This window comes from Trachurus trachurus (genome assembly GCF_905171665.1).
Source record: "Trachurus trachurus genome assembly, chromosome: 14".
Classification (NCBI taxonomy): domain Eukaryota; kingdom Metazoa; phylum Chordata; class Actinopteri; order Carangiformes; family Carangidae; genus Trachurus; species Trachurus trachurus.
Genome location: NC_139903.1, coordinates 17,489,073 through 17,505,039, shown reverse-complemented (window position 1 = coordinate 17,505,039; position 15,967 = coordinate 17,489,073). Strand labels below are relative to the sequence as shown.

Genomic DNA, 15,967 nt, shown 5'->3' with positions numbered 1-15,967 from the left:
TGTCCGATAAAGCAGGGCATGCGTATGTTAACGTAAGCTTTAGGGCAGTGTTTTTCAACCTTGGGGTCGGGACCCCACGTGGGGTCACCTGGAATTCAAATGGGGTCACCTGAAATCTCTAGTAATTGATAATAAATTACTGATATATTTTTTTAACCAATTACTATTCTTTTTAAAATTATGATTAAACACACCACACCCAATCTTTAAAAAAAAACGGTATTCCATACTTTCACTTTCTTTAATATAAATCGAGTTCAAATAAAATGCAGAATATAAAAATATCTGAGCTGGCCCATCTTGATTGGGGTCGCCAGAAATTTGTGATGTCAAAATGGGGTCACGAGCCAAAAAAAAGGTTGGGTACCACTGCTTTAGGGGATAATCAGTCAATTTACTAAATAAAAGAACTGGCACATGCATTATAAATTAGTAATGGAGTAATAGGAACTTTTGTATTTACTACACACAGCTCAACTTTATATCATATTTCATATAAACATGTGGCCCAATGTGCTTATCATAGCAAGACAATAAAAAGAAAAGGGGAAAACAAGAAAAGAAATAAGAAACTCCAGAACAAAGGCGTTAAATGTGAACAATCCAGACTTTAAACTAGAATTCGTCTCAGAGAAATTAAGTGGTACCACATTTCTAAAAGCTTCTTGATGAGACAAACAGTGCTAAATAGTGTGGAGTAAAACCTGGAGTTACAGTTGGGAATCAAACCTTGGTCCAAGGAACATAGAAAATGTATAAATAATCAAATAAAAAAATGGCTCAGGATTAATTTAGGGGGCAGGCCTAAAGAATGCATCAAAATAACAACAGGTTAACCTGTTTGTAGGAAGTTTCTTGTTCTTTTCTTGATAACTCTCATTTTATGACATTCGAAAATAACACACTACAGTTTTGGTTTTCTTTGTCAATACTGTGAAATAGGAAAATGGTCTCAGACTTTTGGAAACACTGTACCCGTGAAATTTTATTCAATTTCATAATTTTTACTTCCTTTGTCGAAAAAACACAAGTTCTCAAAATGACCAAGTTCTATTGACCAATATTGAGTTTTATCAGTTGCAAAGAATAATATAAATGTTTTCTTGTTATTCAAACTACTTTGAAGAAGACTCATCCTTTCAGCATGGACACACACACACACACTGTAAATTTGCAGTACCCCATTGTTGTTTTATGCAAACAGTCTGAAGCTGGATAGGACGCACAGAGTCATATGCAAATCAGCCTATCAGCCAGTGTGGGGTGAACTGCAGAGGTGAATGTTTCTCCACTTAGGAAAATGCCGATGGGCAGCTGTGGATTTCCAAAAGTTTTTATCCTGACACCAACTTCTTTGTGAATAATCAGGGAGAGCGACAGGAGCTGCAGCAGCACAGACTGTTTACCTGAGGTGAGTCACTCCTCCAACTCAGACTTCTTACTGGTGTCACTCTTTCATGTCAGGCTGAGTTTTAATAGGAGCTGCTCATGTGTTGCACCTGACAGAGGCGACTGTGCTGGAGCTTTATGGGACTATCTGCTTCAGCTTATGAATATTACAACTAGGGATTGGGCAGGAGTGTGTATCCAGTTTGTGTGGTGGTGTGTGAAGGGGAGGGCGCATTAGAATAAACTCAAGATCATTTTCCTGGGTGGCCTGAGTGCTTCATTGTCCCGCTAAAGTTACAATCCAGTAGGAAAATCAGCTATATTTATCATTACAGATATTAAGATGAGCGCAGACACGGTGGAACAGTCGGAGGCTCCAGCTGAACAGGCAGGTAAGGATGATCCACCTTCGCTACGATGCACCTTAACGCCGCTGAATAATCTGAACAAGCAGATAAAGTTCAGTGGATGTGAGTCAGGAAAAGTGTCTGTGTTTATTCTGCTGTGTTGATTCTGTCGCTGCCACCGATGCCACAGTTTCACAGAGAGTTTGTTGACGTCTTTAAAATCGGAAAAAGGAAGAAGAGTTACATTTCTTAGTTTTTATTTGATTAATTGCTTTCTTTATAGAGTCATAACTTATCACTTTTAACATTAAGGATAACATAGGAAACTTACATGTGTGTCAGTTTATAAAGGATGTTTAGAAAAGTCTGAATTATATTTTATAGTCTGGATTATCAGAGGATATTTGTTGATATTTGATGCAAGTAGTGAAATGACTTAAGGCAATTTTGACAAATTAACACAGACTGAATTTATAGCCACAGATCATATGAGTTTTCATTGATCTTTATTGTTGTTGTTCACATCAGGGTTTAGAAACATTTTCCACTTTATTCAAATGCAACGTTACACAGATGCTCCATGCAGCATGACTCAGACATTATTCACATTCATCACAGTGAGGCCTGGTGATGTGGTGCAAACTAAAGATAAAACAGCAGCAGTTCAACTTGCTCCTGCTTCATACAGCCATATGTGTGAGTGTGTGTGTAGAAACTCTGGCAGTTGGCTGCTATACCAGGATGCACCTGAGGCTGTTTGCCTGCTGCCCGGGGGCTGAGGACGCAACCAGCAACAAAACAAAACCAGGAACCAGCAACAGAAAATGTGGAACTTTTATTGAGACAATGTGTGAGTGAGAGAAGTGAGCGGCTCCGTTGCATGGAAGTGCTGAATGTCAGTTTTTTGTCAACACGATCGTCAAAAGTTGTTTTGTTAGTTACGTTACACGATCAGGTGGACTGGTACCTGCCACAGGTGCTTTTTGCCCGCCATGTATCTTATCATCTTATCATCAACAGTCATGGCATAACCAAGTCTCAGGAGGCCTGTCTGTGTTATTTTAAAGGGTTGAGTCACTCAAATTAAACATATTATTACATGTTTTACCTTACATCTGCAGGTTCAGTTTTATTCTCCCTGTTTGCCACAGACTAATGTAATGGGATATAAACTGTGACATCCCCAAGAATGAAGAATAACATTAAAAGCAATGAATTAATGAAATTCAGCTCCAGAGTCGCAGGTAGAAATCTGCATGGAGCAAAAATCATTAATGGGAACTGATCCTTTAAAAACACGTTGAAATCAGCAGGGGAAATACTTTCTCTGTCACTGTGTGATAGTTATTGTTCTGAACATGCCTCATATTACACACAGCTGTGCTCCAGTGTAGACGATCTCAAAATGATTGATTTACGTTTTGGAGGTTAAACTCGAATCTATCTTCATTGCGCTCAGTGGTGACTCTTTATATTTCTGTCTCACCACATGGACGTCGCTCAGACACGAGGTGGATGATGGACTGTGACTGTGAACAGAGCAGGACAGTCTGAGTCCTGAGTGTGGACAGATTGAGACAACAGAAGCACCAGGGAGGGAAGGTTCCTGGTTAAAATTTACACATAATAATAACAATGATAATATTAATTGTGCTTTAAGTCACTTTTCACCTTTTCGGTATTAAATCAAGAAACCATAAACAAGCTGATGCATGTTAAAGTTGGGGGGAACATTTTGCAGATACATCCATTTTTTAAAATGTTTCCTGACCACGTTGATAAAAACCGTCATGCAGATTAAATTCTCATTTAAATCTGCTATTTGCTGTTGCAAATTAGTCTGATTTAAATATAATTTCTAGGAGGCAGAGTTGGTTTGGAAAGATTCAACTCAGACAACAAATCATTAATATTCATATTCAGGTTAAAACCTGTCACATTTTAAATCATCAGCGAAAAAACAAACAACAAATAGACCAGAGTGGCAGAGTAAATGATCATTACAGACTAAACTGAACTGAACAATGTAAATGGTTCTGTTCTTGTGATGTGTTCAGACTTGAATATATGGACAAAATTAACTACACTCTGATTTAAAGTTGCTGTTAATGTTCACTAGTGCACGAAGGAAACAAGAGCAGCACATGAAACAGATCATACAGAATCAGATCTCAGAAAACAAAACAAAACAAAAGTATTAAACCTTTACAGAGACTTTGTTTGTTTGTAATAGTCTGTTCACTTCACCTGAAAAGACCAAAACCCACACTGTATTGATCCAACTGATAGTTTATTCCTCTGAGCCACACAACATTAAAAACACATACAGTGGTTTATTTTTTATTCAAGTGTCATCTCCACCTTGTATTGATCCCCTTCTCTTTAGGAAATGACCAAGTCTTTTTGTTTTTAACGAAACAAACATTTCTAACTCAATGTTAAAGCTTATTCTTCACTTGGATCTAATGAGCTGATGCCACAGATGTAAATTAAGTCAGAAGTTAACACATTCTTTACTGAAAATAACAATTTACAGTGATTTTTTTTATAGCATAACTTCAAAAATAGTAGGCTAATTTTAATAATAGTACAGAATTGGAAAACAGTGTCAGTGGAGAAATGTCACATTGAGCCCTGAAGAAGACAAACTAAGGTCGTAAAGAGATGATTGACTCAGAGCGATGATGTCACTCAGTGCACTTTACTTGTATTTTGTTCACTTATAGAAAATCTACAGACAGCGTGCATGATGAAATCACTGGTTTGAGAATTTGAATGAAATGCTGTAAACGACTTTTCTTTTTGTGTGTGTGTGTGTTTGCTTGTGTATGGCCGTCATTTCCAGTACATGTGCGTGTCAGTGTGTGAGTGTGTTTGCAGCCAGAGCTCTAACACCGGCTTCCTGCACTCTGAGCTGATTTGCATGACTTGGTCATTTCCATACTGGAAGTTTTGGCTGTGAAGCTGGTTGTACTGGGAGAGAAGTACCACAGTGTTGTGGTGGTGGTGATGAGCAGTGTGTGTGTGTGTGTGTGTGTGTGTGTGTGTGTGTGTCCAGGTGGGGGTGGGAATGAGGTGGAGTGTGTGGAGGTTATAGGTATATTTGCATTGTGTGTCTCCAGCAGCTCGCTGCCTCTCTCTCATACACACTCTGTCCAAAAAGCCCAATTTGACATTCAAATGATGTGAGCTTTATCCAGCTTTATGAGCTCTCCTCCTCCTCCTCCTCCTCCTCCGTCCTCTGTCCTCCACACACCCCGCACCGATACTGTGTCCTGCATTTCAGAGGAAAAACGTCCCCTCTTAAAAAGATGATTGCACACCTTTCTGTGTGTGAACAAGCTGCTGTGCACGATGAAAACTCCTACACTACATATGTTAAAGTTGTTCATGCAGATAAACAGCCAGCCTGACTATCATATAGGCCAATCATCAGATCATTATAACGAATGCATTAATATGTAATACACATTTTACTGTTGGTATTGAGGTTCAACCAGTTTTATTTCATTCATGTTTGTAGTTAATGGCTGTTTTCATTTGGTTATTAAGTCGATTTTCTTTCTGTAATTTTAATTCAACTTTATTGCCACAAGACAAGTTAACATCTTCAAATAGCTAGTTTTTTGTCTGATGTCTTAACTTGAGATAAATTAGGCATAAATGCACTTACTGTTATCATTTGCCTGGTGCGTTTTGTGAATTTATATAAATAAAGCAAATCAAATGAAGAACATACTGCACATTCAAATAATTTTCAAATGAAGTTAAATGACAATCCACTGATTTCATTGCAGCTTAACCAACACACATGTAGCGAACAGCTGATGCAAACTGACTGAATGTGATCTTTGGATAATTTTCTGAATCTCTTCCTCTTTTTCCACATTTAGACCAAAACGGAATCGACTTCAATCGACAAGTGAGTAACAGAGTTCATTATAACTTCCTTCACTTCCTGTGTTCAAATTCCTGTGAACGAGACTTTCCATGAACAGGAGGTTTTCTGTCATCAGCAGGATTTGGATCTCTCTGTGTAGCAAGTACTGATCTTTTCCTGTTATAGTTACCGCCACATGTGTCTCAGGTGACTGTTTGAGATCAGACCTCATTTTCCCGCTTCAAATGCAAATGAAAGCGTGTTGTGCACATAAAAAGCATGTTGTGCATCATGTCTGTTTGGAAAAACAGAAATAAAAAGAACAAGAAGCAACATAATCAAATTTTGATTAATCTCATTGGGCTTTTAAGTTTCAGCCAAGTTAGTGAGTACGAATCAGATCACACAAGATTAATGTCAGATGTGAACAGGACCTTAGACATAATGGATGTCAGGTTCATTTAAATACATTAGATAATAATTAAACCCATGGTGATGTTGCATCGTCTGCCTCACTCAGTTCTTGCATATTTGGCTTTTATTCAATATAAGAAAGACTCAGTCACTTATTCCAACAGCTGGATCCTGCTGTTTTTTTTAGGACATTTTAATAGTGTCAGTGGCAGATCCATACTGTATATATTTGGTGTTTTAGTGTAGCGTTTTCCAAGCCTTTGTTTCATTCTCAGCCAGTTCAACCAAAGGGAGGTATTAATAATGTGTCGGATTTATTCACTTTTACTAAGCGCTAAAATTGTGCAAGAAATTCATTTTGAAAAACATTTAGGCTCATTGAAACTGTTTCACTTGGCTCATGGGATTTTGTTTCCTCGTGGGATTTATTGAAGATAAGAAAAATGTTGACTATCATGAGACGTTAAGTCTATATTCTTTGGACTTAATAACGAGGCTCAGTTGGAGTATAAACAGCCCAGAGCCATTTGAATGATACTAAACGTACCTTCACCCGAGACGTGAGGTTCAACCGACTTCAGATAACTAACATCCTGAGGATAAACTACCTGCTCGCCCCACAGACTGTCAATAACGACTGCCATCTCTTAACTTAATGAACACCTCAAATAGTTTGCAGCTATTTGGATTCTTCTCCAAACATTGTTCCTGCACCTTTTTCTCTCTTCCAGGAAGTGCCCTGGCTGTCGGGGGCTGGGGTGGTGGTGGGAGGGGCGGGAGGGGCAGGGGGAGCGGCAGTGAGGGGGTTGAGTGGGATTTGCATACCGGCTTGCCCAAGGGGAGGGAAGGAGTCATCTCTCTTTGTCGCTCTTTGTATAATGTTTAGTGACCAAACTGGTCCTGGAGCTACTGCATGAGTGTGTGTGTGTGTGTGTGTGTGTGTGCGCGTGTGTGTGGGAGGGTGGGGGTGGCGGGGTCACAGGATGAGACATGATTTATTGCTAAAAGTTGAACATGAATGTGTATTTGTGTGAGTTTAGTACAAATCAACCACACACACACTGAACTCTATTGTTTATTGTTTTGATCACTTCCACATGTTATGTTGTTTTATTCTAAGTATGTTTGTGTAATTTTCCATCAGGTTGTCATACAGTACTATTATAATGATTTAGAAAAGTACTAAACTACACTCGAGGCCTGTGTGGTTTTATTGAAGCCTGCACGGTGTTGTTATCAAGTGATTTAATGAAGGTGAATATAGTGAACCGGACTGTGTGTAATGGCAACTTTTTAAAGAGATATGTGTATTTAGCAAAAGTACAAAGTACCAGAAACATTTTGAAGCTAAAAGCCAAAAAAAAAAAAAAAAAAATCACAGAGGTTACGATACACAAATGTCCCATTAAAACACATTAGGTTTGTACAGTTTCTCTTCCATAAGAAGGAGTTAATGCAGCTGGTTGACTGTGCTCTCGATGTCTTAGATAAAGACCGAGGACATCAACGATTCACCTCACACAGCTTCCTCACTGAAGACATGTCACCTGACACAGAGTGCGCAGGTCCACGGTCAGCTGACTGGGGTAAGACTCACTTAACTCTGGGTGTTTGACATCTGAACACAGGAGGGACACAGTCTGAAAGTTGATTATTTTTTACATTTAAAAAATAAATCTGTCTCTTTTAATCCCTGAAACTTTTTGTGGACATTCAGGACAAAATCTGAAACAAAGACACATGAACACATTATCGGTCATTTGGACGCCATTGTTTCCCTATCCAATAAGATTTAATAATGTGCAAGACATTTGTTGAAATTGTTAAGTATCCTGTATGTGATCTGCTTAACGCAGCATGGCCCTTTCCTTATGTATTGTATATATATTAGATCATAAAGTTGTTATTATTACAGATACATCTTTGTCATCTGTGGTAAAGTTTGATCACTTCACCTCTGCTCCACCCTGAGTCTTCATCTCCCTGTGCAGGTGAGTTGAGACTAAATGTTGTGTTGCTGTGTGTTGTGTTTCTGCTGCAGGAGCTCACCTCTCTACACACCATGCAGCAGCTGGTCCTGATGCCTCCGTCTCACCTGTCCTCCCCCTCCTCCTTCCTGCTCTCACAGACCCCCACCAGTCACCAAGGTGGGCTCCTTAAAACAACTGTGTGGATGATTGATCTGTGCAGATATAAAGATAATCTTCTGTTGCTTGTTTTCTCACAGCGCTGGCATCAGGAGGTTGTTAACTAAGCTTAGCATAAAGACTGGACCCATAAAGAAATAGCTTATAATTGTCTAAAGTTAAAGGGATAGTCCAGCCCCCTTGAGACTGTTGAGCAGGTGGGTGAGAGGAGAATGCTGCACAAACTGACAGCCATCATGGGCAACCCCTCTCACCCTCTGCATGGGACGGTGAGCGGCCTGAAAAGCTCCTGTAGCAACAGGCTGAGACACCCTCAGTGCAAAACAGAGCGTTTTCGCAGGTCTTTTATCCCCATGTCAGTTAGACTTTTTAACAGTTCTATTTAATTTGTAATGTCTGTCGCACTTCTTTTTTGAAATCTCCCGTGCACTTTAAATTGCACTTTAAATTGTTTTTTAGTCTACCAGCAAGCACTTTTTTTAATCTGTTACTTTGCCCAGCAGGTAGAGAGCACCGTGGCACTTTCTCCTTTTGTCTTCTTCTTCTTAAAGTATTTTTATGAATTGTGTATTTTATTATTTGTCTTGTTTTTATTTCCTTGTTAAATGCTGCTGTCACGAACGAATTTCCCCTCGGGGATGAAATAAAGTATAATCTAATCTAATAGTTCAACATTTTGGCAAATTCTCCTATTACCATAATCCCTATGGGAAGGTTCATTACCTTTAATTGTCAGTGCATGTTGTTTTGAGAGGTGAATGGTACAGGGTCCCCTGTCCCTCAAAACTCATCAAATATACAATCCAACAACTCCAAAACGCTCTTGTGGACAAGTTGCACTTTCACCACGCTATGAAATAATAATGTAACATTATGAGACAGAGTTGTTTTCAAGGCAAATGCAGCTTGTGTCTCTTCCCCACGGATCTCAAAACAACATGCAAACCAAATGACCTTGCTCCTATGACTAGGAGATTATGGCAATAGGCGAATTTGCCAAAATCTTGAACTATCCCTTTAAAAATTAAACCTCCACTGACTCTAAACAAAGCTCTGTGTTTTTCATGCTGTATCTCATTAATTGAATCAATGCAGTCATGAAAACTTTGATGATGCGTCTAAAAAAACAACAACAGGTAACTGATCTGAAACCTGCTGTTTTTCCCTTGGCAGCTCTTCTGCAGCAGAACCTACTGTCTCTTCCCAGCCAGAGCCAAACTAGTCTCCTTCAGCATCAACCTGGCCTCGCTCTCACTCCACAGGTATTGATATTGATTATTGATTATTGACATTATCTGATGTGTCTCTGGCACCTCACCACCAAACAGCAGAATAAAACTCAGTGTTTCTTGTGTTTCCTCTGTGATGTTTGTCCGATCCAGGCCATGAGTCGCTCTGGTCTGGCGGGACCGTCCATGGAGAACCACATGGACATGTCTCATCTGCAGATGCCCAAACACATGTCGGTACCACCGCAGGAGGAACCCAGTGATCTGGAGGAACTGGAACAATTTGCAAAAGCGTTCAAACAAAGACGCATCAAACTGGGCTTCACTCAGGTAATGAGGAGAAAAAAAAAACTCATCTGGTTTTTCTTTTAAAGACTAGTCTGAATACAATCAGCTTTTTAGTGAATGATGTTTTGTGTTTGTGTTCTCAAATTGGTTTGAGATAGACAGAGCTCAGTGGGGAAATGATGACGTCCATACAGCGATCAGGAAGTGAACATTTAAAGACAGTCGTGTGGTTTCTGTCTGACGTTGAGAGTGCTGCTAATAAAATATGATCAGACTTCATCCACACAGTCCTCATGAAGTAGATGTATGTTCAGACCTTTTATTATCCATACAGTGTGTCCATGGTGGTTCCCTCAGGTTTCAATAAGACCTGGTTTTCTTTACTGAAGAAAGGAAAAAAAGACAATTTAAGAACACAGAGAATCCTGTAAAATTAAAAAACATTTTTACATTTTTAAAGATTTTCTTTGTAAAATTAGGCTACATTATATTTATCAATAAACAGCTTAATCTTGTAAATGATTATTCTGTCAGCTTCAGATACAAGGTAAAAATGGTAAATCAACTGTAAAAAGCAAACAAAACAAAACAAACAGTGTATGGCCTATTACATAGGCTACTGCCAGATTCTTCTCAATTTGTAGTTTTTACATTGCACCACCACAGTATGAATTATTAAAAAAGGTATACTTACAGCATTCATTAACTTTAAACTCTGCCAGATGTCAGACTGATGTTAATCAGGTTTTATAATATACTAAATACTTGTTACCTACATGTGTTTTAAGGATCGACCCCTTTACTCCCCAAAGAGAGAATCAACTGATAAGATAAATGGGGGTCATAAAACGCTTCACTTTATTTATTGCTTTGCTCTTATTTTCATATTTGCCATCATGTGTGAGCCGCGTGCAGATGGTGGTTGCGTTCATGAACACAAGACCATTCCAAAGAAAAATGGCTCAAATTACATGGAAAAAATCAAAATGACTTCATGTTTGCATGAGATTTTAGGATCTATTTAGGGTTTAATTTTTATTCACAAATTTTTGACTGAGTTCAGTCTTGACTCCATCCACAAATGATTGGGAGATGTGGTTATGCTTGTAAATTAACTTTGACTTAATCATTTTATATATTTTTATCGGATTGATCAAATAGGCTTCATTTTGTGATAAGAGGATGATGATGATGGTAAACGTGTGTGTGTGTGTGTGTGTGTGTCCCCCACCACAGGGAGACGTCGGCCTGGCGATGGGAAAACTCTATGGGAATGATTTCAGTCAGACCACGATCTCTCGCTTCGAGGCTCTGAACCTCAGCTTCAAAAACATGTGCAAGCTCAAACCTCTGCTGGAGAAGTGGCTGAGTGACGCAGGTGCATTTTTACTTACTACTTACTAACCCTCTTCAGGTGAAATGACCTCCTTATCTAAATGAGAACATATGCAAACCTCTCACTGATTTTCAGCGTTATCAATCAGAATGAGGGCATATTATTAGATGTTATTTGATAAAACAGGTCTGGGACAATTTAATTTCTGTCCACACTATTAAAAATGTGTCTGTTAAAAGTAAGTAGTAAAAAGTATTTGTTATTGCCATCTGGTAAAATGATTTATTCGATGGATTGTGAAGGAATCAATATGATAGAGAGCCAAAACAACACACATCATAACTGGACCTATAAATGTCAGATTAATGAAATGAATGGACAGAAAAACAACTTGACACAGATCCTGAGTTAAAGCTGCAACAACAAAGACACTAACTGTGCAGAACAAAAATGATTGCAGTTGAAAACCGATGGTTAACATCTGTGTCACATTTATTTCTGCATTAGAGAACTCACCTTCTGACGCCATGACCAACCCCACCACTCTGCCGCCGCTGTTGGAGGGCTACGGCCGCAAACGGAAAAAGAGGACGAGCATCGAAACGAACATCAAACTGACTCTGGAGAAACGTTTCCTCGACGTGAGTTCAAGATGTTTAACAGTGATGCTGCTCTTTTCTTTATAAAATTTAATGGACACTAATGATGAAAAACTAGCTGTGTATGTAAATAAATGGAATATCATTAATATCACACAACCACACCTGAAAAACCTTGTTCATAACTAACAAAAAACTTACTGAAACCACTGAATGTGGACTTGTAACATTATAAAGAATATGTTTTATTCTGTAAAATGGTGAGAAATTATGATTTACTATCAGACTGTTATTAAAATAAAGACTACAAATTTAAAATAAATGCAAACATATATTTTATATTATTACAACTATGTTTTACCAGATTGTAATTCAATATCTGTTTACATATCAGCCCCCTCTTAAGTGTGTCCTTATATGACAAATGAATCAACAATTACATCTTATTGATGCAACTTAAAGATGTATTTGAAACCATTTTTACAATGTTTATACACTGTAAATTCTTAATAGAAGGAAATAGAGCACCAAAATGTTAGAAAATTTTAGATTACAGTACTAGTGTTGTCAGCATCTTATTCATGTGTCCATGTCCAAACATAAAGAGGGCTGAGTCGTGAACGTTGTTGTTTTTCCAGAACCCCAAACCCAACTCTGAGGAGATAACGCTGATCTCAGAGCAGCTGGCCATGGAGAAGGAAGTAGTTCGAGTCTGGTTCTGTAATCGACGTCAGAAAGAGAAGAGGATCTACTGTCCTGTGGCCAGTTTACCTGTCAAATCACACAGCTACAACTCCAGAATGGTTCGTTTATCCGACACAGACGCCTCATTCACACAAACTCACAAACACTCAGCACCGTTGTTCGACTGTGGCAGGTGTGTGAGCAACATAATGTCACATTCATGCATCACTTTGTGTAATTTTACTAATATGCTAATATAAAACTGTATACAGTGACCGAAAGAGAGATGATGAAAAACAACGATATGGAAGAATCAATCCACCACTGAGCTGACATTATGAACATGAAAATTGTTGGTTATCAAGCTTAATTATGTTTTGAAGTTTAATTTAATCTCATGTATTTTCACACTGTTTCAGGCCTCAGCATCCAGATCTTACAGTCCCCTGGCTTCAGGCGGAGGTTAGTTCTTTTTCCTGTATTGATTATGATCCTTTAATTATAAGCTGATCAACTTGATTCAATTAACTTCTCTGTGACAGGTACTGGGAGTAACGTATGTGATGAAATGCTTCTCTATATTGAAACAACTTATTTTTACCCTTCAGGGTCAATTTGCACATTAATCCAAATGCATTCGAAAAGTAACTCAGTGTGCTTCACAGCAGAAATATTACGTAAATCAACACAAATATATCATAAAACAAACAACACATAGTAACAAACTAAGCAGATGAATGTATCTGTACATTAATACATGATGCTGAATGCAGCTACACCTGTTTTGGATATAAATATGTTCTGTTTGTGTGCATATTCAGTAATTTTTTTTTTAACCTTTTCCTTCCAGTTTCTTCAAATTCCTCTCCAAACAGTGTCAGCCGTGAAGCTTCCCCCAACAACCTGTCCTCAGCCGCCGCCTCCTTAACGTCTCAGGCCAACGCGGCTTCCTACAGCACGTCAGGGTAAGAAACGTTCAATCAACTACATCAATCCTCTCTCTTACTGTCAGCAGATTTACCACAGCATGGAGTCTCTCAACTCACTGCAACTTAAATGTGTTTCATTTCTGAAGGAATAGTTCAATATCGTTGCTAAATTCATTTCTGTTAGTTGGTAAAAGCAGTATTGATCTGGTGATCACCTTTTTTTTTAGGTTTCAGTTAACACACGTGAGGTTTCCTGAGCAGATGTGATCCTCTGAAGCAAAACCTACAGTGGAGGACAAAATAGTAAAAATAAAATAGAGTGACCACAATAGAGTCAGTGAGTGAAGCATTAAAACAGGACACAGGCCCAGTTAGAACAGTTGCAGGCAGACAGATTGACATTGCAGGTAATTTCAAAGCATCGCTGCACTAAACAATAATGATAAATTATTTGGTATAGCAAAAAAATTCAAAAATTGCCTCACAACAATTAGTCAAGATCCTCATCATTGGCCACAAGATGAAATTGTGGAAAGACCACTACAACATTTGTCCATTAGTCTTCACAATGGTGATGACTAATGGCACAATACACAATAAACACAGACAAGACATAATCCACTAATGGAAAAATAGAAAGAGACCCTTAAAACAAATGCCAAATGAATAAATGAGTCTTCAATTGCTTTTTAAAAGCTTGTAGGGAGACTGCAGACCGTAGATATAAAGGAAGAGAGCTCCAGAGAGTTGGAGCCACTACCTCAAATACATGTACAGTGCAATACAGATACATTATGTATGGTAAATACATTCAGCAGCTAGTTATCTTAGCTCTTAGCAGATCTGAAGACTGGAAAAACATCGACCTGGGTGCAAAAACACCTGATGCAACAGTTTTCATTCATGTTGAAAGAAAAGTGTGGAAATGAGCCAATTAGTGGTTTTGTGGGAGCTTAGTGCCAAACCACATTAGCACATTAGTTTCCAAAAATGTTGCAGTGCTACTTAAGGCCATTTTATCAGATGTTGACTTTTCTCTCTTTATTATTTTTACTGGGTAAATAATCTGTGACACTCCCTTTTCAGCTCCTGGTACCGCACATGGAATCCTGCAGCGTATCACTGATATAAAAACATGAACTGTATCATATGAAGCTTGTCAAGATTGTTTTTTGTTTGTTTGTTTGTTTTTCTTTTTGAGAAGGATGTACACTAAAGATGTGACAGAGTAACACAATGTCCCTGTTAAGAACGGGGGAGAGGAGGTGGGGAGGGGGGGTACGACCTACGACCACAGGCTCAAACCTTAAATGGACCCGTGAGACAAACCAGGAGCACGAGCAGAGGACGACAACACACCACAAATCTGTCAACAGTGAAGCTCTCACAAAACCTGACGGCCTCGAGCTGTTTGATTTACGTCCATGTGACTCGGCTGCAAAGATGAAGAGCACACAGAGGGGCCGCGGCGCAGTGACAGATAACAGAAACACTGGTGGGTGGGAGGTCTCCCGTTCACGCCCGTTTGCTCCTGGCTTCGGTTTTTAACTGTCGAGACTCAAATAATCTGTTTGAATGTTGAAGGATCCAGGTCCCAGATCTGCAGTGATCTCTGTTGTTGCTGTTATGATGTGTTTTTATTGTTCATATTATAGTGTTGTGTTAGAAGTTTAACTCGATGTAATCCTACGCTGCGAACTGCGAAGCCTGTCTAAATAAATCTGCAGTTAAAAACAAAAGGGAGTAAACTGAACTTTCATCCGTATGTTGTTGATGGTGCAAAAAGGTCTTTTATTTAATTTACCACTGGAGTGCACCATCAGTGACCAGATTTGATCATTTTTTTGTTCTTTAAATGATAATTCTAGCTTGTTGCAACATTTTAATAAGACATACGAACCACAGTTCGAAGTAACACTGAAATACTGAACACTGAAATCTGAGGTGCAACAACAAAATGCACTGTAGGCTTTAGCTACATCTTAAAGTCAAATCAGGTGCATGCTGTATGTTCCCAGATCTCACTGAAGACATCTTAACACTGCAAAAACTCAAAATCTTTCCAAGAATATTCTTTCTTGTCAAAATGTCTCATTATTAGTCAAAAATAATCTCTTTCCACTTAAAATAAGACTCATCACCTAAAAATGTACTTGTTTTTAGATAATTTTCAGTTGTTTCAAACAAATTTTCTCTTGGATAAGTATAAAAATTTGCCATTGAAAGTAAGTTTTTTGTGCTTGTAATAAGGAAGAAAAACTATCCACTATCAGATTTTTCTATACTTATTTTAAGTGAAAATATGCTTGAAAGAAGTAAAACGCGTCTGAAAACAAGCTGCTTTTTAATGTGATGAGTCTTATTTTAAGTATAATTAGATTTGTTTTGACTAGAAATTACATTTTGATTAGAAATAAGACAAATATTCTTGGTAAGATATCATTCTTAGAAAATGAGGGATATTGCAGAGATATGGAGCTGTTTTGGGCAACATTTGAATCAAAACGCAATGACGGTTGTGGGGTTGTTTTCTCTCATTCAAATGTGACCAAACCACACCCACAGCAGTCGTCAAGTCAACATCAACTTGCCCTCCAAACTTTAAATTTGTTCATGTCTGTTTTTGTCGAGTCCAAATTGTTTATAAACTCAAAGCCTGATGTCACGGCCTCCGTTTGGCTTTCTGATCTCTTGGTTGATCATGACTCACTGTTTTGTCTCACTC

The 15,967-nt window shown here is 38.4% G+C and overlaps 1 protein-coding gene across 1 annotated transcript; it reads left to right on the top strand.

The window, feature by feature from the left end:
• Positions 1-1,732: 1,732 nt before the first annotated feature.
• Positions 1,733-14,368, top strand: pou2f3 (POU class 2 homeobox 3; the record flags this gene model as incomplete). Its single annotated transcript, XM_083985910.1, has 12 exons — positions 1,733-1,781; positions 5,630-5,658; positions 7,518-7,616; positions 8,072-8,177; positions 9,351-9,439; positions 9,560-9,736; positions 10,931-11,072; positions 11,538-11,671; positions 12,268-12,432; positions 12,733-12,775; positions 13,164-13,278; positions 14,329-14,368. The coding sequence occupies 12 exons, from the start codon at positions 1,733-1,735 to the stop codon at positions 14,366-14,368; spliced, it is 1,188 nt and encodes a 395-aa protein (XP_083842036.1).
• Between the last annotated feature and the right edge of the window lie 1,599 nt (positions 14,369-15,967).